This window comes from Mizuhopecten yessoensis, unplaced genomic scaffold (assembly GCF_002113885.1).
Source record: "Mizuhopecten yessoensis strain PY_sf001 unplaced genomic scaffold, ASM211388v2 scaffold10657, whole genome shotgun sequence".
Taxonomy (NCBI): domain Eukaryota; kingdom Metazoa; phylum Mollusca; class Bivalvia; order Pectinida; family Pectinidae; genus Mizuhopecten; species Mizuhopecten yessoensis.
Window position 1 is genome coordinate 156917 of NW_018408656.1, and position 26258 is coordinate 183174.

Here is a 26258-nt window from a genome sequence, read left to right on the forward strand (position 1 = left end):
ATGTATAGCAGTAAGGATCACAGCACATTACCATGTATAATATCAGAACTGAGACTTCAGTGTTTACTCTTTAATATCGGATCACAAAACTGGTTTAACTCATTCACCCCTGAAGACTCATTTGAACTCCTCCAATTCAAAGGTTGGAATAGTTCATTATGAAATTTCAAGGGTGAACAAGTTACAGGCCTCTGTTATTACAATGATCCCAATGAAGTGTACAGAAATCGTAACAAGCTGTGGAACAAGTCTAATAAAATTAAATCTGTTTTCATAACTCAAACTTAGTCACATATCTCCATAAAATAATGCCCATATTTAAATTATGATGCATATTACATTAGATCACACTGATTCTGTCACAAAAGTTTGTTGTTCAATTTTTCTACCACAGATACTTATAACAAGTAACGTACTCATGTTGTACAGCGATAAGCATATCACTTCACATTCTTTGTAACTAAACCTAGTTTAAAATTTCAGGAATCTGTCCTATATTCCTGGACTTAACCAGTGTCACTGTTGATATGGTGTCATTGTTACTATGGTGTCGCTGTTACTATGGTGTCATTGTTACTATGGTGTCGCTGTTACTATGGTGTCACTGTTACTATGGTGTCACTGTTGTTATTGTGTTACCTATAAGTTTCTCAGGGTGACAAATAAAACACTGATAATTACTACATAGTGTGCATATCTCCTATTTTTGAAAACTGGTCAATAAATTAATCCATACATGTTTTATCTTCCACAAACTGTATTTAGATTCACAGGTAACAATAATTAGCATTTCAAAACACTGTAAGCATTTCTGACCAGCTGATCCTATGAAGTTGTGGATGANTACTATGGTGTCACTGTTACTATGTGGTCACTGTTACTATGGTGTCGCTGTTACTATGGTGTCACTGTTACTATTTGGTCACTGTTACTATGGTGTCACTGTTACTATGTGGTCACTGTTACTATGGTGTCACTGTTACTATGTGGTCACTGTTACTATGGTGTCACTGCTGTTATTGTGTTACCTGTAAGTCTCTCAGGGTGACAAATAAAACACTGATAATAACTACATAGTGTGCATATCTCCTATTTTTGAAAATTGGTCAATAAATTAATCCATACATGTTTTATCTTCCACAAACTGTATTTAGATTCACAGGTAACAATAATTAGCATTTCAAAACACTGTAAGCATTTCTGACCAGCTGGTCATTAGAAGTTGTGGATTTTCTGACCAGCTGATCCTTAGAAGTTGAGGAGGGTGCACCAGGCATTTCTGACCAGCTGATCCTTAGAATTCGAAGTTGTGGATGGTGCACCAAGCATATCTGACCAGTTGATCATATGATGTTGTGGATGGTGCACCAAGCATTTCTGACCAGCTGATCCTTAGAAGTTGTGGATGGTGCACCAGGCATTTCTGACCAGCTGATCATTTGAAGTTGTAGATGAAGTACCAGGTATTTCTGACCAGCTGATCCTTAGAAGTTGTAGATGAAGTACCAGGTATTTCTGACCAGCTGATCATTTGAAGTTGTAGATGTTGCACCATGAATAATGACAAGTAAGCACTTCAACAGATCATACTATAAGTCTGGGATTTTATCTTTTATAGCTTTAAGCTGCAAACAAAAAAGAAAAACATTTAAATATGATTACCCCCGGTATTAAAATAGAAAAAAAACAGAAGGAATAAGTGTTTATGTTATGCTTAGAAACGAGTTTGGTCCATCAGGGTTTCAGTAAAGTTTATCACAATAATTAGAGACTGTACAATTTCATGTATTTATGGACTAAATATTGGAAAATATTATTATTTTTACCTCTTTTTCAGCATGTTTGATTTTATTGAGCATCATCTGAGCCTTGTGCATGTCTCCTCCTTTGGTGTAATGACGAGCTTCTTCCTCGTAGGCCGGTATCTCCTGTTCTACCTGCTGGACATATGCTGAAACACACAGGGCAGATAGGGCCTAGTTATAACCTGTAGACAGTTCTAAATGGGGACTAGTTATAACCTGTAAACAGTTCTAAATGGGGACTAGCTATAACCTGTAAACAGTTCTAAATGGGGCCTAGTTACAACCTGTAAACAGTTCTAAATGGGGCCTAGTTACAACCTGTAAACAGTTCTAAATGGGGCCTAGTTATAACCTGTAGACAGTTCTAAATGGGAATTAGTTATAACCTGTAGACAGTTCTAAATTGGGACTAGTTATAACCTGTAAACAGTTCTAAATGGGGCCTAGTTACAACCTGTAAACAGTTCTAAATGGGGACTAGTTATAACCTGTAGACAGTTTTAAATGGGGACTAGGTATAACCTGTAAACAGTTCTAAATGGGGACTAGCTATAACCTGTAAACAGTTCTAAATGGGGCCTAGTTACAATCTGTAAACAGTTCTAAATGGGGACTAGTTATAACTTGTAAACAGTTCTAAATGGGGACTAGTTATAACCTGTAGACAGTTCTAAATGGGAACTAGTTATAACCTGTAGACAGTTCTAAATGGGGACTAGTTAACCTGTAGACAGTTCTAAATGGGGACTAGTTATAACCTGTAGACAGTTCTAAATGGGGCCTAGTTATAACCTGTAAACAGTTCTAAATGGGGACTAGTTATAACCTGTGGACAGTTCTAAATGGGGACTAGTTATAACCTGTAGACAGTTTTAAATGGGGACTAGTTATAACCTGTAAACAGTTCTAAATGGGGCCTAGTTATAACCTGTAAACAGTTCTAAATGGGGACTAGTTATAACTTGTAAACAGTTCTAAATGGGGACTAGTTATAACTGTTCAACAATTAACTGGGGCCTAGTTATAACTGGTCAACAATTAACTGGGGCNCCTGTAAACAGTTCTAAATGGGGACTAGTTATAACCTGTAAACAGTTCTAAATGGGGACTAGTTATAACTGGTCAACAATTAACTAGGGCCTAGTTATAACTTATCATAGGACAAAGACCAGCAATACTTAATTAAATAAACAGCATAGGCCATTGGTCATTTAAAACAAAAGAGAATATGCACTATAATCTTACTCTTATAATCTGGAGGTGTAGATTCAAGAACGAAAACATTTGAATCAAGAGAGGTTTACAGTTCCTGTGGCGAAAGTTAAACGGAACACATGATGATGGGTTGATCTTTATAATCTTCCAACAGCATTGTAAGCTGAAGTTGTCCGATAGGATTTATTTGATGAACGTGGTTAAATGACCAAACATTTCCAAAAACGAAGCATCATGATCACATAACAGCTGACTTACACCAGATTGGACAAAATGCAATGAATATACAGGGGCGGGTCCAGGTGAGGGCGTAATGGGCGTACGCCCTCCCCCCCCCCTTTTAAAAAAAAACAACAACAAAAAAACTCTTTTCAAAAAAAAAAAAAAAATATATACATGCTACAAGCCAGGAACCGTTACATTAGTGCATTTCGCAATTATTTTATGTTTTTTAGCAAAAAAAAGGTCCATTTTTTTTCTTTCTACACCCCCTCTTTCAAATATCCTAGAAACGCCCCTGATATAGATCCATATAACAGAAAGTGTCAAACAAATTAATCTACAGGAAAGTAATGGTGAAAATGATTAAATTTCAGAGAATTAGAAAAGCTGAAGGAACCTAGAATTTATTATTACCAAATTTAAAATAAATTTGATCAAATTGTACAAATGAAAACGTTGATACGAAAAGGCTTTTCAAGCACCGTCTAATTGCAGACCTGACATTACATCACCATCAGATACATGTAGCCTTAGTCCTGACATTGTAAATACTTAAATGTACCAGAGAGTACAATTTTAATTGATTGGGACCTACATCCATCTGAGCCAAAATATTATATTTTATGTGTTTTCGTTGACGACGTACACACTGGTGTCAGGTGTGTTCATGTTTGAAATAATTAATGTTTACACATGATCTGCAACATCTCTGGTTATCTGCCCCCTCTTTTATGCAAAATCGACCAAAATCACACCTTTAAAAGTATTTCAGTTTCAACAGCTCTGACAGGTACTTATGTGTATACATTTTATCTATAGAACGTTAAATTGTATACTTCACACAGCTTGTTCATGCTTAACCCTTTCACCACTGTAAACCATGATGAATTCATCTATATCGATGCATGGTAGAGTCTACTTAAGTTACATAGGGGTGAACAGGTTACTAATGTTTATTGTTGTGCTACCTCTGAGGGCTGCCTTTCCTCCTTTTTTCAGTTCTGCCTGCTTCTGGTCCATCTTTTGAGTCAACAGTTGACTTTTATTTTGCAGGGATTTAAGCTGGTCTGTGCTAAGACGATCTCGTAGACTATTAATCTGCAAAGTTAAAATATGTTCATTATTTTCCCCAGGAATACAGGTTGATGTTTTTGCGTCTCATTTTTTGCAATTTCACAGAACAAAATGCCTTTATTTGGTTAAAAATGATGTAAATTAATAAATAAAAAAAAAAATATGATAATAAAAAAATCTTATCTCATGAATTTGACAAAACACTGTCCCTAAACCACAGCTTCCACTTTTATTTATGGTTTCTCCACTGGTTGGACTTGTCGAAAAAGATTTATTCTTCTATGAAATAAGACTTCTTAATTTGTGAAATAATGACCGACCTAACAAATGAGATCAGCTGATACAGCTTTATGTACCTGCCTATATTAAATCACACTGCCACTTCACCTATTGTGTAAGAAGGTTTGATCAGATCGTGTAGAACAGCAATGTTACATGCGTCCAAACACATAGAGGTAATTATACTGCGTACCTGAAGATCCAGCTGTTGTTTCTCGAACCTCAGCACCTCAATACACGTAGAACCACTGTAACAGGAAACATGCTCATAGTAAGTAGGGGTGTCACAATATGCAAAGAGTGTATCACGATATATTGCAATACAGAATGAATATATTGCGATATGTATCCCGATATGTTGTCTTTAAGGAAGGATGTGCTCAATTTTATAATAAGTTGTTATCAGAATGTTATCAAACTTAATCATATATAATAATATGGAATACATAGATTTAAGATTTTTTTGTCAAAACAATCATCGATTTCAAAGATCGAACTATTAAAAGCCTGCTTTATGCTTATTGGTATATGTCTGTGAGAATTTGTAGTAATTTGCAAAAGTTAAAACAACAAGCAGATACATAAAAATATGCTTTTAAAAAATATTGAGAACAGCAATATTTTATATCTGTATTGTGGTACGATACAATATGCCCGTGTATTGTGATATACCTGGTTTTTTTTATATATTGTGACAGCCTTAATAAAAAGGACTTCTGTGATCACCATAATAGAGGCTTAACAGAGACAGGTATGAATTATGCAAAGTTATAGAGGTTTAATTGATATAGAATGGGCACTGATCAAAATTTCTTTGTGGGCAATGTATAATATACTATGGAGAATTCCTGTGATTGTATGGAAGCATGCTATAAACAGCCCGAGTCCGTATTCATAAAACCATTCTCATGCTCAAGCATGGATTTTGTGCTCAAGTCTATTATTTTTTGTTTTACAGGAATTATTTTTTTAAATTTATAACAAAATGTTATTTTGTCAAAGAGACTTAAAGCCAAATACTGTTTTTAATGTTTAGATTTGACTTTTTGATTGTTTGACATGATTTAAGCAAGTTACAAGAAAGTTGGATTGAGCACAAAATCCATGCTTGATCATGAGAATGAATTCATTAATACTGCACCATGATGTTCATGTCTGTGATGTGACCCTAACCATCAGAGAAAGGGTTTCTAAAGCCAATATGTGTGTAAACATGAAAAGTTTGTGGATATTTTCCTTTCTAATTTGACACTTTTTAGATTGTTTCATGGTATAAACTTTGATGGATCTACCACATATCAAACAATGTCTGGAACTAGTTTTTACCAGGACAACCAATGTCTGGGACTAGTTGTTACCAGGACAACCAATGTCTGGAACTAGTTGTTACCAGGACAACCAATGTCAGGGACTGTAACCAGGACAACCAGTGTTAGGGACTAGTTGTTACCAAGTCAACCCATGTCTGGGACTAGTTGTTACCAAGTCAACCCATGTCTGGGACTAGTTGTTACCAAGTCAACCAATGTCTGGGACTAGTTGTTACCAAGTCAACCAATGTCTGGGACTAGTTGTTACCAAGTCAACCAATGTCTGGGACTAGTTGTTACCAAGTCAACCAATGTCTGGGACTAGTTGTTACCAAGTCAACCAATGTCTGGGACTAGTTGTTACCAAGTCAACCAATGTCTGGGACTAGTTGTTACCAAGTCAACCAATGTCTGGGACTAGTTGTTACCAAGTCAACCAATGTCTGGGACTAGTTGTTACCAAGTCAACCAATGTCTGGGACTAGTTGTTACCAAGACAACCAATGTCTGGGACTAGTTGTTACCAGGTCAACCAATGTCTGGGACTAGTTGTTACCAGGACAACCAATGTCTGGGACTAGTTGTTACCAGGACAACCAATGTCTGGGACTAGTTGTTACCAGGACAACCAATGTCAGGGACTGTTACCAGGACAACCCATGTCTGGGACTAGTTGTTACCAAGTCAACCAATGTCTGGGACTAGTTGTTACTAAGTCAACCAATGTCTGGGACTGTAACCAGGACAACCCATGTCTGGGACTAGTTGTTACCAAGTCAACCAATGTCTGGGACTAGTTGTTACCAAGTCAACCAATGTCTGGGACTAGTTGTTACCAAGTCAACCAATGTCTGGGACTAGTTGTTACCAGGACAACCAATGTCTGAGACTAGTTGTTACCAAGTCAACAAATGTCTGGAACTAGTTGTTACCAGGACAACCAATGTCTGAGACTAATTGTTACCAGGACAACCAATGTTAGGGACTAAATGTTACCTGGACAACCAATGTCTGGGACTAGTTGTTACCAGGACAACCAATGTCTGCCAATGTAGCTGTAACCAGGACAACCAATTTCTAGGACTGTAACCAGGACAACAAATGTCTGAGATGTAACCAGGATAACCAATTTCTAGGACTGTAACCAGGACAACCAATGTCTGTGACTGTAACCAGGATAACCAATTTCTAGGACTTTAACCAGGACAACCAATGTCTGTGACTGTAACCAGGATAACCAATGTCTGGCACTTGCTTTTACATTATTTTGATTAAACATGCATTTATTTCTATAAAATGGAAACAAATAAACACTTTTAAATTTAATATTTTAATTCATGCATTTAAAATACACAAAACATAAATGATGATTGATTATCATCAATTGCAAGGTAATTGAGCAAAAGACTGAAACACTGGTAGACTTTTGTTTACGATTTCATACACACATCAGCAGTGTTATATTGCAACTTCAAGTTACGCTGCATAATACGTACATCACTAGTTTGCAAAAATAGAAGGTAATCAATTAAATCCATAATAAATTATCAATGCAGGACGGTAGATGGCATTGATATGCAGTGGAAATGTATGCCAAAACTCCAGTCAAATTTTTTGTAATAAAATATGTTTAAGCAAGAAACTTTAATTTTGTTTCCCGTATTACTAGGTACAATGTATTCATATTAGGAGTATATTTCAACCCTAACTTCACACATCATATTTTTAAACATACATTTTTAGCTGATGGGTTACACCCATCTACTACAAATTAATTATTTTGTCATTAACAACATTAATTTCATGACGTACACAAAAGGAATGTGATTAAAACATTCAGAAGATATTCTGATGATTGTTTAAACATGTATATACTTTTGCGTATATACCAGGGAGGTAGCCAATTGCAAGGCAGGCAGCATATATATAAATCATAAAATAGGAAAATGGACTAGACCTTGTCGGGGAAATACCTAATTAGTGGGATAGTTTAATATAAATCTGTTTAAACTCTTAAAAGAAATAAAGCAGAAATATAAAAATAAATGTATAAAAGTTCAAATAAAACACTGCATAGAAGAGAACATCATATTGGAGCAAGAAATATATTGGGTATCTGTAAACAGAACAAAGTTGTGGAATACAGGATAAAAGTTAACGAAGTTAAAGCTTCCATCACTGGGAACAATCCTAACACAAACGGTTAGAAACCATATCACTAACATCAGCTAGGTGTAAAAGGAAATACAACTAGACATTTGATTTTGGAAACAAAAACATGTCTCCCCTTTAAACTTTGCACTTATTTGACCTTTGACCTCAAGGTCAAGGTCACAGTGACCCCACGACAGTGCACTGAACATCCTCTTTTGGTGTTGCAGATATACTGCATGCAAGTTTCATCAGGATATTATTAACTTAGCACTTATTTGACCTTTGACCTTGAGGTCAAGGTTACAGTGACCTAACGACAGTGCACTTTACATCATCTGTGAGTGATGCAGATCTACTGCAAGTTTGATCAGGATATCTTTAACTTAGCACTTATTTGACCTTATTATTTGAGGAACTGCCTACTACTGCTAAATTATAAATTGATATACATATATGAATAATAGTTATAATTGTAATGGGGACCATTACAGAAGTCCTTAAAAATTATGCTTGGATAGAGTGTACAATGCCATCATATAATTGCATACAAAGTCTTAAACGTAATTAGAGGGACCGTAGACATCATCTTTTTTTGACAAGATGTTCCTGAAAAATTTGCACATATTTGACCGTTGACTTTGGGGTCAAGGTCACAATGACCTTGCCACAGTGCACTGCACATCGTCTATGGGTGGTGCAGGTATTTTTCATGTTTCATCAAAATATCTTTAACAGTTAAAAAGTTACAGCCTGGACAAGATCATATTAGAAGAACCAGTACTAATACAATATGTCTCCCTTCATTCAAAGGGGAGACATAATTAGCGACAAAAAAATCATAATATCATAACTTAACATAACAACCAGGGTGGAATCATACTGACATACAGGGTACAAAAATAACAACTTAATAGGTAGTATTATAATTTTATATAATACTTATAACGAGGGCTATAATCATAATCATATACAACAATTAGGTTGGTATCAAAACTACACAACAAAAAAGACAGTACGATGTAATATATATAACAGAATAGTAAAAATTATCACAGGGAGAAAAACTATAACTTTGGACGGATAATAAATGTTATAAAATTGTCTTTCATCTGAAGCATTAATCCTCTGGCTCTTAATGTTTAGATCATGATCACATATTAGTAACAACAGGAGGGTGGAGACCCAACGTCCCTGCAAGGAAGTCAGTTCCATAGTGGCGGTAGGGATCCTGGGGGTGATCCTTGGGCGGATATCTGAATGGTATTCAACAGTGCTCATCAGGGAAAGCAGAGCAAATGAAAATAGAAATGTGAACAGTAAACTGTGCTCTGAAGACGGCCTCCCTTTGGCCGAAACATGTCAGCACGTAGGATGTAAATCAAACATTACATTTTGTACCGGATTCAGTGGTGTTGTTGCTCATCATTTCTATTTTCATTTGCTATGATCACATATTGTTAGGTTAATAGATTCCTCTTCTCTGTATGACCCCTGACCCCTCCATGCTCAGCCAATGAACTTTTGAGACAATCAGGTGATGGAACAAATTGGGCTGCGAGAGAAAAAAAAGAAACGTTACCAAAAGGTAATGAACAAAAAATTGCCATTGGAAAAAGAATCTTTGATTTTCATAATGTGAATTCCTTTAGCCCATATTGAAAAAGTTTTAATGAAAATCAATGACTGTCTCAAAAGTTCAACGATTTCAGCATTAGTAACCTGATTCATATTATAGTTCAGATCAATTTTAACTGTCTCTTGATTTTCATGGGAAACTAATTATATAAACGTTTTCAATTGCAGTATATTTTGTACCATTTACTGGTTAAAACATGGAGGAAGGAAAAGAAGCATCGATTTTAAAGAGACTAAAACTGGGGCTTATGTAGATACTTCAGACACCATATACTTCCTGCCCCATATTATGGCCTTGAACAACTAATTGCCAAAAGACATCCAAGACTTATTCAAAAGTAGCTGCTAAAATAAACATCTACTGGCTTAGTGTCTCCTTATTTGGAATTATTCATCCTGTCTTAAAGTGTCTTATACATAAGATTAAAGATTTTAAAACAGACAATTAATGTGATTTTTAAATTTGACTTATGACCTAGAAAATAGTTCTTGAAATTAGATTTAACTGCGAAAACTTGTATTACACTGTATTGGAGATGGAGATCAAGGTCAAAGGTCAAAATGTGGTCACAGTAACCTTTTTACAGGGTAGAACACACTGCCTTCCGGTGATGTACCTATATACAAAGTCTGATGTCAATTCCTCAAATAGCAGCTAAGATATGCTCTGGAAATTATTATTTTAGTACTTGAGGTTCAGCTCAAATGTCAAAATAAGGTCACAGTGACCTCATTTAAGGTTGTACTGGACACCACCTTCCCGTGATGTACTTATATACAAAGTTTAATGCCCATTCATGATCATGAAACAGAGGCTGAGATATGCTCCGGAAACAATTATTTTAGTTCTTGAGGTCAAGGTCAAAAGTCACAGTGACCTAGTTTTAGAATGCAACACATCACCTTCCCATGCTGCACCTATATACAAACTTGGATGCCCATTTGTGAAACAGAAACTGAGATATACTCTGGAAACCAGAGTGTGAAAGGATGACAGGACGGATGCCCGAACAGATGAAGCAAATATATACCCCAAACTTTGGTCAAGGCGGGGTAAAAAAAAATATCACAGACTTTATGCTCACAGTAATGCTAATATTTGATAGATAAAGACGGAAATTTACACACAGGATACTGTCAATATTTGATACCAAAACAAGGAAGTTTACAGAGGGTTCTGATACTATTGGATACCTAAACAATGATCAAGGACCCTTATACAATGTACATATATCGCCTCAGTTAACGTTTCCGTTGTCGTAGGTAACAGCTTAGAGGTAACATTGTGTCCTGCTGTCGTTTGGTATCTACTTAAACTTAAAATTTCACTCACGTGCATTGATATTATGTGGGAATGTTTATTTTCGTACCTAGCTTTTCCAAATAAAAAGCATGCTTTAATTTCCCCTAATCAATTTCTCTCTACCAACTAGCTACCATCACCAATGTACAGGATACATGTTGATAATATACAGTATTTATATATACATATAATGAGGATCTTACCTTTTCACCGGCGGTGTTGGGGCCTGAAAGAAAATAAAACAGATTTAGTATTGTAACTAAAATTACTGTCTTTAAGTAATCAGGATATAGTAGTATTTCTTTTAGACACTGCATCAACCTGTAACTTTTAAATCAAATAAAAAAAAAAATCATGCATCAATAAATTTGTGAAATATCACAATTTTTTTTCATTCAAATAAACTATGAAAGCAGTTAACTGTACTAAAAAACCTAAGTAATTACTAGATATATTCTATCTATCTAATTACATGTTTGAAAAATAATGATAATGAAAAAAGTAAATATTTTCAAACATTTGGGGGGGATATAATTTGATTCTGTTTCCAACTCTTTCCAAAGTGTGATCTCTGAATTATGAACATAGACAGGATTGACATACCTTACTCTATCAAATATGAAAGAACACATGAACACATGTACTCATTACCATTGTTGTAAAAGCTGTGCAGGCCATGGTAGGGATTTAAATTATTTATTACCTTTGTCTATATACTTGGTACTAAACTATGGTGTATCATAATGTACATTTCTATTAGATTAATTATATGATTATGATAAATGTAATTTGTATGTTAAATTATGATAATATCTATATATTATTTATTATCATATTAATATTATTGATTGTGTAAAATAATATTTTACAAATTGATAATGTAGTATGAACATTACTGTTAAAGATAGCATAATTTGTATGTTACTAGCTATTACATCATTATAATTATAATAATAAATGTCTTTGTACATACAATTTATGGGAATAATAACAATTTTTTTTAGTGTATCACTAGTATATAAATGATAGAAATGTGTTATATTTTGATGATTACTGTTATATGATTATGCTAATGTTTTGTATATACTACTATGATATAATTATAATAATTAATTTTTATCTTACCAGTGTATAAATCATAACTTAAACTGTCATCCGGAGGATAACTAACCCACCCCGCAGATGATGGTAGTTTACACATCATTTAGTGACCTTAACCTTTGGGTCAACTTACTGAAATGGGAACTCGTTCGAGATATTTTAACTCTTTACATATTTTCCACATGTTTTATGGACAAGTTATTTTGTATAAAGGGCCGTAACTCCCTTAAAAAGTGTTGAGATCAGAAATTAAAATGCCGGTGCACAACTACATAATATACTGATAATTCAAGTGAAGTTTCAATAAAATCTGCCTGTCAGTTTAGGTGGAGTTTTCCAGACAAGTTACTGCAGACGACATCCCGACTGCAGACAGAGAGGGTGATTCCAGTATTCCCCTCCTAACTTCGTTGCGGAAGGTATAATGATATATTTTTTATATTAGTCTAATATAATTAAGAAAAATTACTAAAATTTAAAACTACTATAGTTTCATCATTGTGATAATGGAAGCAGTAACAGTCTATATGATACTGTAAAGCTTAGAAAAGTGTGAAAAATTATACAAGTATTACCTAAGGTAAATCACTTAATAACAACAGGCCCATGGGGCCTGTTTGCTGAATTGTTATTCAAGGTAGAATGTATCACTGTATCAGTTTTAACTGCGAAGAAGAGACCCACTCTAGAGGGTTTTTTGACTTGGAGTATTCTGTCCACTACATAGAAACTGAAGTAACCAAAAGGTGATTTTCTGGCTTTGAGTTACTTCCCCTATCAAGCTTTTCATATGCTTTGTGGCCCACAAATAGGGCACTCATTTTAATTCTTTAATTCATTTTTATAATTCCTGTACTACACCATTGGTAAGTGTAGGCTTTGTAATGTAAAGTTTCACAGTTCAAACCCTGCAGTTTTCTTGTTTTCTTTTTTATTTCTAATTTTGATCACTTAAATAGCAAACAACTACAATTTTGTCAAATGCATGGCAATATCTCGGGTTTTTTTAGGAAACATTTCTTTTGAANTTCTGACAACCTAAATTTTTTTTGTGGCAGAAAATTTTCTTTACTTTCAAGCAATATAACTACAAAATTTGAAGAAATTCTACAGAGAAATGGTGACACAATCCTATTACCTTAAGGTGAACTGCTAATATCATTCAATCTTAGATTAAATCAATTAACTGAGCAACGATGAAATAAAACAACCATCATATAACCTCGATATCATTACATGTACCATATATATGTATCAAAGAACTTTTAGAAAAACTTCAAAAAGAAAAAGCTGTGCACAAAGGCATTTTTAACCAGTTTGACTTTATTACATGTATTTATATATAGTATGTAAAAACTTTCCTTTTTTTCAACAATTATGAAATTAGTTTTTCAAACATTTCTGAATCATTCTTGTCCAAGATGGAAGTGCACAGATGGTCTTTATTTAGGAGGAAACTGGAGTACCTGAAGACAATACACAAAGTTGTGTAGGTGACCCAATACCATTTCAAATCTGATGGGGAGTCGAACTCCAGCTGTGCTGGTGAAAGGTTAGTGTGCTATTTACTGTGCTAACAGACCACGCAAATATAAGTTTGATCTCTTTAACTCTGTGACCTTGAAAATAGGTTAAGGATATTTTTTTAACCTTGCAGTACTACAATCCTAGGTAGCTACTAGCCAATGTTGTGATCCAAGGCATTCCAGAACTTCAGAGGAACATGTCTGAAGATTTAAACCTATAACTGCCCCTGTTGAATTTTGACCGAGATGCATTCTGAAATGACCTTTGATCTCAACACAAAATTACCAAAAAAAATGTCCATTGCCTGATCTCACCAAACACTAAAGAATCATGGCCCTAAACTTCAGGATATTTCAGACAATGCTGTTTGAAGTTTTCAACATTTAAGACCTTTGTGACCTTGAAATTAGGTGACGGTTATTTCTGTGAGGAAAATTAATAGCACTCTATCTTGGTGGTATGTAACGCCTAAATTTCACAATGCTGGTCCTTATAGAATTTTAAAAGAAAGGCATTTAAATTTGTATAGCCATAATAGCTTATGTTGGCCTTTGAACCCAGATAGCTCTCGAAGTTGACCTTTGAACTTAACGGTGACCTCAAGGTCATTATTAAGAAACTTATTATCACTCCATCCACTCTGAGTTGTCTTACAAAAAAGAAAGAGTTATAAATTAGTACACATAGGAATAGATGACTCTTCTCTCTTGTAACATCCTTTTCTATCCCTTTACTAAAAAAACATACGTAAACAATTTTACTAATTTTCCAATCTTTTCTTCGTCTGCTGGAAAACCGAACTACTCGGTAGTGGAGCGGACATAAATCCACTCAAACAACGAACAAACAAACAAACAAACACTCCATCCAAAGCACATAATGGCAAAAAGGTTTAAATCTGGGCCAAGCCAGATAAAACACTACATGTTACAAACCTTAGAAATTAAAGGGGTCATTAAGTGCAAAAAGAAGTTGGGTAGACAGCTATGATGCTTTTTTGTAAATTTGGTTTGTCATTGAGTACAACGAGAGAAGAATGAGTTAGACTGTTAGTACATATAGGTGACTAGAACTAAAACACCTTGTCTTGTCTCACCTGTGTCTTCCCCCGTCTCCCAGACTACACATCAACACGAAAAACACAATTAAATCACAGACAACAGATAGGGTTCTCATGCTTTGTGAAGTAGACACAACTACGAGTTACAGCTTCAATTAAATTTGTGATACATGCATAACAGCTATATGTATCTGGCTTGACAATACAATGAAGCCAGATATTTCTGAGGAAACATGAATGAAATCATTATTGAATTTCATGAAATTATGAATATAGCATATAAAAAAAAAGCTGTTTACGCTTTAGGAGTATGGGCACACCTCATAGCAGACAAAATTAATTTCATGTAAAATGACCCAACATTACAGCATTCAGACAGAATATCAGTCTGGAGTAAACATCATCTACACGGTCATATTACTCACCCCTGATGCAGAGTTGAGGGTCCTGAGGAACTGGTCAATGACTAGCCATTTCTCCTTTGTTTCCTCAACCTGCTTACTCTTTAGCGGGTCCCTAATCCGGATCTTAACCTCCAGCTTGCCTCCAGCGGCCTTGCGTCCATCCATCAGGTCATGACTTTCATGGTAAGTACACTTCGAGTCGAGAGGGAGTAGTTTCACGTTACATGTACCTATCAACTTGTCTCCCTTGAAGAAGCTCTTCTTCTGAAACACTTCAAATTTGACTGACTTTCTCTCCACCACCCGGCCAAATCCTCGCGACTTTCTACTTATCTGTAACTTCCATGGTTCATTGTATTCTGAAACAAGACCAGGATTATGTCAGTCAAACACAACTGTACTATGACAGAACTTCATGTCAATTTAGTGAAGCAGTATGGGAAGACTTGTGTCAGTTATAAGCCAAGCAATATGACGTGACCTTAAATACAGTTGTTTACACGCGTCAGATGAAATGTCAGTGACATACTCATATTAATGATGCATCTTTCTTGAATGCAAAAAATCATCTACCTCGCAAAAAATAGCTCAGATTCGTTGTTATAGTCAATATAAACTCATTTACATTATTTTTAATGGTAATTATATTTAATGGTAATTATTTTTAATGGTAATTATATTTAATAATTCATTAAAGAAAGTTATGGAGGCTAGTTGTTGTAACGGCTGTATATCAAATTTGTACAACATTCTGACTTATCAAAACATGTAATATACAGCACTACACAAATCTAACAGCCACACACCTGGATTAACCGATCCTTTCACTGTGTCAGAACACCCTGTCTGTTGATCATCCTAAAATACAATATAAGCTGATGTACCATTCATGAGCTACACACTTTGGCAATTATATATTTTCATCAATGGGCCCCGAATTAATCATTAATATACATGTGTTATACCTACGTGTAAATGTATATATACCTTGTTAAATTGTGTCTGATCAAATATTAATGAGATATTGAGGAATTCTCTATTCTGAAGCTGACTTATAGTTATACAGCGCTCCAAAGTGATCTCTGTATCCTTAAAGACACTTTCAGAGTTAATAACGTAATCCTCTCTTTTCCATGGTGATGATGTTTGAGGAATGTAAAAACTCATTCACCCCTGAAATGTCATAATGCACTATTCCAACCTTTGAATTGGAAGAGTTCAAATGTGTCTTCAGGGGTGAATGTGTTAAAGGTGTTATGATATGAATCACATTAGATCTACATCAAGCCAGAACTGTTGCCAGAATGGCAGACTTGAACACCGGCCGGCGTCAAAAACTGTAAGAACACTTCTTCCAAGAATGTTTTTAAATATAAAGAGGTGTAATTTCAAAGTTAGAGAGGAAGCTTCAATCTAAATACTTTATTCACATCCCCTCCATATAAGGGTTCTGTGCACAAAGTATCATTTAATATAAATGTCTAGTTCCAGTTATCTCCCCTAACTATGTTACTGGATTTACATGTAAAATCAAGCAGTATTTATGGAACTGCATGAAAATGTTAATGTGGAAAAATAAAGTATATTTATATAAAATCATACTGAAGTACCAGTTATAGATTAAAATTTCAAAAGTACTAATATCAATTTCACATATCTCTGATTATCCAATTTAAAGGCTGATTTGAAATATAGATTATTGTGAAGTGATTTTAGAATTAACATTACTTTTTTTTGATACATATCATCTAAGCTGTTGTACATAGGAACTTACTGTAGGGTATGGAAATTCGTACTTCACATATGTGTCCAAGTCTTTTTCAGCATGACCTAGAAATAAAGTTTCATAAACTCAATAATACATCAGTATTATGCACTTTGGTAGCTGGTAAAATGCAATTTATCACATTGACTATGTATATAAGAAATTAACTTTAAGTCATTTGAAAATTAATTGAGATGTTGGTAAACTTTATTATAATGATGACTTAAGCAAATTTCTAAGTGGCACCCTATACCCTACAGAATCACATGTAGCACCAACTATCATAAGCATCATTACTTACTTGTAGGGAGCTGTATTCCTCTCACCAAGGTCAACTCCAAATCATTGTCTCCTAAATCTGTGTTACACCTAGAATAAATATAATTTCATTTAACCCTCTGTCCAAAGTCTACTCAAGATCATTGTCTCCTTAATCTGTGTTACACCTAAAATAATTAAGACTTCACACATTTGACACCTGTGACATAAACCATTGATCAAGGTCATAAATTCGGACAAACTTGATACTCCTTCCCACCAGCAAGCTATGGGCTTACTTTCGTTATTCTAGGACCACACTGCACTTTAGAAGTAGTTTGTAGATTTTAATACAAAAGTGTCTTGTTTAATTTAGCGCTATACAACAAATGTCATTACTCTAAGCTTTATGCCAAACAGTATTGCTCCAAGCCATATGAGAAATATCATTATCATCTATATACTGTAATACATTACACCACCTACTGGTAGCATTATAAATTCATTATCATGGGTTGTCAGAACGCAAAAACATTAGGAGAAGATGAGAATGACTTGATAACAATTTTAGAACAACTTGAGAATGGATTTCCCCATTTGGGAACATATTTTCTCCAAAAAAGACATCTGCTTGTACCAGTTGACATTCTGAACTGGAAATAGTAGCCACACAAATAAAAGGTGATCCACGTAAGAAAATAGTCTGTTATAAACAAATCAATATAAAATTAATACAAGTATCACTACTCTATGCTATACAATAACATTCATTACTCTAAGCTATATGATAAGTATCCTTACTCTAAGCCTTTTTGATAGTCATTAATTTGTAGATTTTAAGTTTTAGGAACTTCCACAGATTCTACTTACTGTACCAGCGAGAAAGTTCTGTTTTCGTAGTGAAACTTCGGAACAGGATCGTGATGTCTGAAGGCATTTTTTAACGCTTCTAAATCTTTCCTACATCCCTGCTCCATCTTTTGGAATCTGGACAAAACAAAAATCATAAGCCATTTAAAAATGGTATGATACTATAATCAAGATGAGTTTTAAATATCCATTCACACAATGAAGTCAACCAAACTATTAAAACTTCAATAAAATCATGTTTATTTTTAAAATTGTATCAACTTTGGTAATAAGGCCAAAAAAATATGTGTGTTTCCTGTTTCTGCTTGAAAAAAAATAGGGTTCATAGGCAGGCAATTTTTTTCTCTCAATATTTTTACTTTGCATGTACAGAGCATGAGTTCTGACTTCAACAGTACTGATCAGTAAATGCCAATAAAAACTTGAGCGTAGGTACAAAAATTTAGGGTCGCTAGGGAAACCGGAAACACCAATTTTTTTGTAAACATTGTGCAAAATATTTAAGGTTAACCTCCTCACATCTTATTTTACTTCCCCACACAGAGAAATTATACTAAGCTTGAAAAAGTTATCAACAATTTACCATGGTAGACAAATCAGAAATTATGATCATACGACAACTGAATTTTCTATCAATTTAAGATATAGGCATAACCTACTAAATATGATCCTGATTTTGATGGTACATGTACTTACTTTGCAGCATTTAACACATCTCCAAGTTTCGTGAAGTGCTGGTGATTACTTGCACTCATCTGTAAAAGAATTATCATAATATGAGGCAGATATTATCAAAGTTTTACTTTATACACAAAACAATGTACAAAATAAACGTGTCGCAACGTTTCCAGACCCACTGGTCCCTTTGTCAAGCTATGACTGAGTGAGCGATTTGTATTGTTTACCTGTACAACGATCAATAGACAAAATTGCATATTTCTCATGTCACTAGACCCTGGACATTTCGCCTACCAATAGATCGATTGATCGATCGACACTGTATTTAATAGGTGACTGGAATACAGTGTGAATACGCTCTTTCCATATTTCCAAACTGATGAATCTTATTGATGAGGCAGACATTTAGGTATTAACAATATGCATTTATTATTAACCCTTTCACCACTGCAGACCATAATGGACTCGTCCAGATCAATGCATGGTTGAGCCTACTTAAGTTATATAGGGGTGAAAGGGTTAATTAAACCCATTGAAAAGAACTCCTCTTGCAAATTAAAAGCTTTAATTGAAACTACCTCATTACTCATAGACTTTGTGGGAATTTTCTATTTAAGAATAATTTGGAAATTTGTCTGAGACCATGTAGCGTAATGCAGTATTTCACAAAAAGTTTGTTCCAAGGGAAAATAATGATTGGTCAATTTTTTTACTTAATAGAATTAACCATTTAACTATTCTATCACTGTTGCAAATTTCGATAATTATGATGCATTATAATGAATTAAATCATTTGTAAATAATCTTCCTCATCAATTATTTTCTAACATTAGGAGGTCTGAGTGTTTTACGCTACATAGCCACTATATACATACCCTGATTTGGTTGATGAGATCCTGCTCAAGTTTTTTGAAAATCTCGTTTCTGTCTCCTTTCACTTCACATTCATCTGCATTGACCATCACAAACGACCGCTCATCATCCTCAGTAAGGGAGGGGGGTATCTGTCAATTAAGGAAAACTTTTAGATACTTTGTCTTGACTTTGATAAACCCTGAAATAGATGCTGTACATGTGCAATAATTGGAAAATTGCTTCAAAGATTGATAAACAGAATCATTATAATGATGATATATACTGGTAATACTTGTACAACACGAAATGTTCGTGGGTACTTTCCTTCATGGTTTGAAGCCCTTTATAATAAGATCATTTGTGGTTCAAACTTTTGTGGACATCCTATATCAACAAACAGTAGACACGTATATCATTTAAAATTGTTGTATTTATTTTCGTGGTACAATCACAACCACGAAAACTACAAATGCTTATACACCACATTTCATGTTATACAGTATAAGCTTACCTTGAGGTGAATCTTACCTGAGACATGTCCACTGGCAGACCACTGTCAGCTGCGTCAATCATCGGTTCAAATCCCTGAACAAACAATTAATGCGAGACTTTTCAATCAATCATAGAAACAGTACAGATGGAAGCATCAGGTTTGAATTATTTCCTGTCGTAAATAAACAAAATGTATCCTTTTTTTTTTACTTCAGTAAATATCAACTCCCTCCCCAAGGTAGTGGTTGTATGTTGTTCCCCTTTCTTAGGAAGAACTGATAAACTGGGGATAAACAAATTTACGATCTAGATAAAGCACCTAATGACTTTTCCATCTATTAGGAGTATTTCATTCTACTACATTGTGTCTAGAGAAAAGATGTCTGACATTTTCAGCTTATTTTCATCTTTTTATATAAGCCTCTCCCCTTGGGCCCCGGGCCAGGGGTGGGTTTGAATCAGCAAGAAATAGTTGTGAACATTGAAGAAGTGGGACTAGCTAAATAGGAAACAATAGGGCCCAAAAATATAACATTTCACAGCATCGCAAACAATAGGACCCAAAAATATAACATTTCACGGCATGGCAAACAATAGGACCCAAAAATATAACATTTCACGGCATGGCAAACAATAGGACCCAAAAATATAACATTTCACAGCATTGTGAACAAACGTTTACATCACAAGAGGTTTACGAGACATTAACCAGGAAACTTCGCCCTTTACTAGTAGCCCGTACAAACCTTAGCTATTCTCTCGCCCTTTACTAGTAGCCCGTACAAACCTTAGCTATCCTCATGTATTTCTTGGCCAGCTCCAGGTCATTGCTTTTCTTGGCCTTGACAGCAGCTTGTCTGTACTCGTTCATCCGCTCTCTTAACAGATAGGCCTGCTGCTCAGCTCGCGAGGAAGGAGACTTCTTAACAGCTACATATTAAACAAGAAAGCAACATTATTAAAAACATTTATATACCCCCCGTTTTAATACCAAAGTATATCAGAGTTTTTGAATAACCTTTTCAGATTGGATCATCTAACCTTGCACCCAGCCTACCATTGGGAATTTGAAGAGTGTGGCATGTGTTTTACTTCAGTTGATGTAACCTCTATCTTAATCTGTGACTTACATTTTATAAAATGGTTTCAAAGCAATATTTTTTAAAGCTGTGTCTCACAAGCAAGAAAGGGGCGACTATGTACTTGAAATAGCTAATACAGAAGAAGAGTGAAATAATAAGGAAGTTACTTGTTTTGAGTTCGCCTTGGAAAGATCCAAAACGTTTTAAACTATTTGCCTTGATGGACATCTATGGTTAAAAATATACATTGCTGTAACCTAGATTTAGTACAAAACCCTTCAGATTCCCTACATCAACCCACACACCAAGTCTGACAATCGTACAGGAAAATATCCAACATGGGTTGTTTGTTTTTCTGTACAGAAGGTATCTGACTACTAGTTAACAATTACATGGGTTCTGTGTATGTCTGTACAGAAGGTATCTGACTACCAGTAAACATGGGTTGTTTGTCTGTACAGAAGGTATCTGACTACCAGTAAACAGGGGTTGTGTGTCTGTACAGAAGGTATCTGACTACCAGTAAACATGGGTTGTTTTTCTGTACAGAAGGTATCTGACTACCAGTAAACATACAGGCCCTTTGCGCTGGTTTAGCCGCTGGTTGTGGTGTCCTGTTAGGAGAAGGTGTTCTCTGTTTCTGTGGTGAGGAACCTTGACCTGCTGCACCGCTAGTGGGCTGAAGTCTTTGATTCGATGCCATAGCAGCTGCAGCCACAGGGGGAGGGGCTGGTGAACTTTGGCGTCCCGTATTCCCAGCAGGTATTGGTGCATATCCTACAACATTAAACCAAACTTTTATAAGATAAACCATGTACACACTGAAAGACTTTTTCTCAGATATTTCAAAATTATCAATGAATTATTTTAGACTTGAAGAATTCCTCACAAATAAAAATGATAGTGGTCAGTGATCTCCTAGAGACGTTGGGGTAGCAATATGAAGGTCAGTGATCTCCTCGTGATTTTGTAGGTAACATAACAGAGTGATCCCCTTTAGATGTTAGGGTTACGATATGGAGGTCAATGATACCCTAGGTATTTGAGAAGTAAATGACATTACCTGGAGGTGTAGGTAGTTCATCATAGTTCACTGGTTTGCCTGCTTTCGTCGCCTTGATTGCATCTTGATATTGCTGAGCATAAAGCATGGACATTTATTACGTATTAATCTACCAAAATCTCAGGTAATTTTGCAAATATTTTCTCAGGTAGATTGTGGAACAGATTGTTTCAAATAGCCTCCATTAAATTAAAAAGAATATAAGCAAGTAATACATTTTTCAGTTTTCTAAACATACTGCTTCACCTTATTCATCATATAAACTAATATCCACTAAGTATCATTTATCATCAGGTATTTACATAATCACATAAGCAGAAAAAAAGTTAAAGCCATCAATATCTCTGCTAGTCAAAAGTTTTGATAGGGGCTAATATGGGATCCAGGAAATATGGCATTAATGACGTAGGTTTAAGGATCCTCGTACCGATGCCAAAAAGTTTGGAGACTCCTTATTTCAACATTACATTGGCTTTGATAGATGGACATAATTTTATTGAGGAAACTATTGGGCACCTACAACTCTTTATGGGGCCCTAATTATTATTTAGAATTTAAAATCCCTGCACTAGCAAACATTATTTGATCAATAATTGCTACTGGATACAACTCTTTCATATACTGTGATGGTTGATTTTTTGCTATAGTCATGATCAAAATGGAATAAAAGAATTTTCAACTGATATGGATCACTAAAATATATAAAAACCATGATAATAAAATCAATGACAGTAGGTCATTCTGTATAACATATGACACAATGTTATTTTACATTAAGATGTTGAGATACAATATGGTGTACCTTAACTATATGTCCGTGCCTCCTAGCTTTAGAGCTGAACTACAATATGGTGTACCTTAACTATACGTCCTTTCCTCCTAGCTTTAGAGCTGAACTACCATATGGTGTACCTTAACTATACGTCCTTGCCTCCTAGCTTTAGAGCTGGACTACAATATGGTGTACCTTAACTATATGTCCTTGCCTCCTAGCTTTAGAGCTGAACTACCATATGGTGTACCTTAACTATACGTCCTCGCCTCCTAGCTTTAGAGCTGGACTACAATATGGTGTACCTTAACTATACGTCCTTTCCTCCTAGCTTTAGAGCTGAACTCCCATATGGTGTACCTTAACTATACGTCTGTACCTCCTAGCTTTAGAGCTGAACTACAATATGGTGTACCTTAACTATACGTCCTCGCCTCCTAGCTTTAGAGCTGGACTACAATATGGTGTACCTTAACTATACGTCCTTTCCTCCTAGCTTTAGAGCTGAACTCCCATATGGTGTACCTTAACTATACGTCTGTACCTCCTAGCTTTAGAGCTGAACTACAATATGGTGTACCTTAACTATATGTCCGTGCCTCCTCGCTTTAGAGCTGAACTACAATATAGTGTACCTTAACTATACGTCCGTGCCTCCTAGCTTTAGAGCTGAACTACAATATGGTGTACCTTAACTATACGTCCTTTCCTCCTAGCTTTAGAGCTGAACTACAATATGGTGTACCTTTACTATACGTCTGTGCGTCCTAGCTTTAGAGCTGAACTACAATATGGTGTACCTTTACTATACGTCTGTGCCTCCTAGCTTTAGAGCTGAACTACAATATGGTGTACCTTAACTATACGTCCTTTCCTCCTAGCTTTAGAGCTGAACTACAATATGGTGTACCTTTACTATACATCCTTGCCTCCTAGCTTTAGAGCTGAACTACAATATGGTGTACCTTAACTATACGTCCTTTCCTCCTAGCTTTAGAGCTGAACTACAATATGGTGTACCTTTACTATACGTCTGTGCGTCCTAGCTTTAGAGCTGAACTACAATATGGTGTACCTTTACTATACGTCTGTGCGTCCTAGCTTTAGAGCTGAACTACAATATGGTGTACCTTAACTATACGTCCTTTCCTCCTAGCTTTAGAGCTGAACTACAATATGGTGTACCTTTACTATACGTCTGTGCGTCCTAGCTTTAGAGCTGAACTACAATATGGTGTACCTTAAATATCCGTCCGTGCCTCCTAGCTTTAGAGCTGAACTGCAATATGGTGGTCCTTAACTATACGTCTGTGCCTCCTAGCTTTAGAGCTGAACTACAATATGGTGTACCTTTACTATACGTCTGTGCGTCCTAGCTTTAGAGCTGAACTACAATATGGTGTACCTTTACTATACGTCTGTGCGTCCTAGCTTTAGAGCTGAACTACAATATGGTGTACCTTAACTATACGTCCTTTCCTCCTAGCTTTAGAGCTGAACTACAATATGGTGTACCTTAACTATACGTCCGTACCTCCTAGCTTTAGAGCTGAACTACAATATGGTGTACCTTTACTATACGTCTGTGCGTCCTAGCTTTAGAGCTGAACTACAATATGGTGTACCTTTACTATACGTCTGTGCGTCCTAGCTTTAGAGCTGAACTACAATATGGTGTACCTTAACTATCCGTCTGTGCCTCCTAGCTTTAGAGCTGAACTACAATATGGTGTACCTTTACTATACGTCTGTACCTCCTAGCTTTAGAGCTGAACTACAATATGGTGTACCTTTACTATACGTCTGTGCGTCCTAGCTTTAGAGCTGAACTACAATATGGTGTACCTTTACTATACGTCTGTGCGTCCTAGCTTTAGAGCTGAACTACAATATGGTGTACCTTTACTATACATCCTTGCCTCCTAGCTTTAGAGCTGAACTACAATATGGTGTACCTTTACTATACGTCTGTGCGTCCTAGCTTTAGAGCTGAACTACAATATGGTGTACCTTTACTATACGTCTGTGCGTCCTAGCTTTAGAGCTGAACTACAATATGGTGTACCTTAACTATACGTCCTTGCCTCCTAGCTTTAGAGCTGAACTACAATATGGTGTACCTTTACTATACGTCTGTGCGTCCTAGCTTTAGAGCTGAACTACAATATGGTGTACCTTAACTATACGTCCTTTCCTCCTAGCTTTAGAGCTGAACTACAATATGGTGTACCTTAACTATACGTCCGTACCTCCTAGCTTTAGAGCTGAACTACAATATGGTGTACCTTTACTATACGTCTGTGCGTCCTAGCTTTAGAGCTGAACTACAATATGGTGTACCTTTACTATACGTCTGTGCGTCCTAGCTTTAGAGCTGAACTACAATATGGTGTACCTTTACTATACGTCTGTGCGTCCTAGCTTTAGAGCTGAACTACAATATGGTGTACCTTAACTATACGTCCTTTCCTCCTAGCTTTAGAGCTGAACTACAATATGGTGTACCTTTACTATACGTCCGTGCCTCCTAGCTTTAGAGCTAAACTACAATATGGTGTACCTTAACTATACGTCTGTGCCTCCTAGCTTTAGAGCTGAACTACAATATGGTGGTCCTTAACTTTATGTCCGTGCCTCCTAGCTTTAGAGCTGACCTCCAATTCGGTGGCCCTTACCTATACGTCCGTGCCTCCAAGCTTTAGAGCTGAACTAGAATATGGTGTACCTTAAATATACGTCCGTGCCTCCAAGCTTTAGAGCTGAACTACAATATGGCGAACCTTAACTATACGTCTGTACCTCCTAGCTTTAGGGCTGAACTACAATATGGTGGTCCTTAACTATACGTCTGTACCTCCTAGCTTTAGGGCTGAACTACAATATGGTGTACCTTAACTATACGTCCGTGCCTCCTAGCTTTAGAGCTGTCCCCGGCTTCCTTGGCTGTTGCCTCAGCCGACTTGTACTTTTCCAGTCTCTGTTGTAAGGCATCCATCACAGAAGAAGGAGCTTCTGGAGCCTTAAATAAACTCTTGGCTTCTACAACAGAAAAGTTAACACATCTACAACACACAGCACAGTCATCTGGGGTTACTAGAATACCAACACCTCTACTACACACAGCACAGTTATCTGGGGTTACTAGAGTACCGACACCTCTACTACACACAGCACAGTCATCAGGGGTTACTAGAATACTGACACCTCTACTACACACAACACAGTCATCAGGGGTTACTAGAGTACCGACACCTCTACTACACACAACACAGTTATCAGGGGTTACTAAAGTACCGACACCTCTACTACACACAGCACAGTCATCAGGGGTTAC

The 26258-nt window shown here is 35.9% G+C and overlaps 1 protein-coding gene across 1 annotated transcript; it reads right to left on the reverse strand.

The window, feature by feature from the left end:
- Positions 1–850: 850 nt before the first annotated feature.
- LOC110461762 (coiled-coil and C2 domain-containing protein 1-like) lies at positions 851–26255 on the reverse strand (the record flags this gene model as incomplete). Its single annotated transcript, XM_021515398.1, has 18 exons — positions 851–1625; positions 1827–1951; positions 4211–4340; positions 4789–4843; positions 11201–11223; positions 14722–14745; positions 15111–15448; positions 15896–15947; positions 16864–16919; positions 17156–17223; positions 17983–18099; positions 18679–18737; positions 19536–19664; positions 20044–20100; positions 20795–20937; positions 21666–21866; positions 22153–22225; positions 25815–26255. Coding segments are annotated over 18 exons (2127 nt in total), but the record flags the coding sequence as incomplete, so codon positions are not given.
- Positions 26256–26258: the final 3 nt, after the last annotated feature.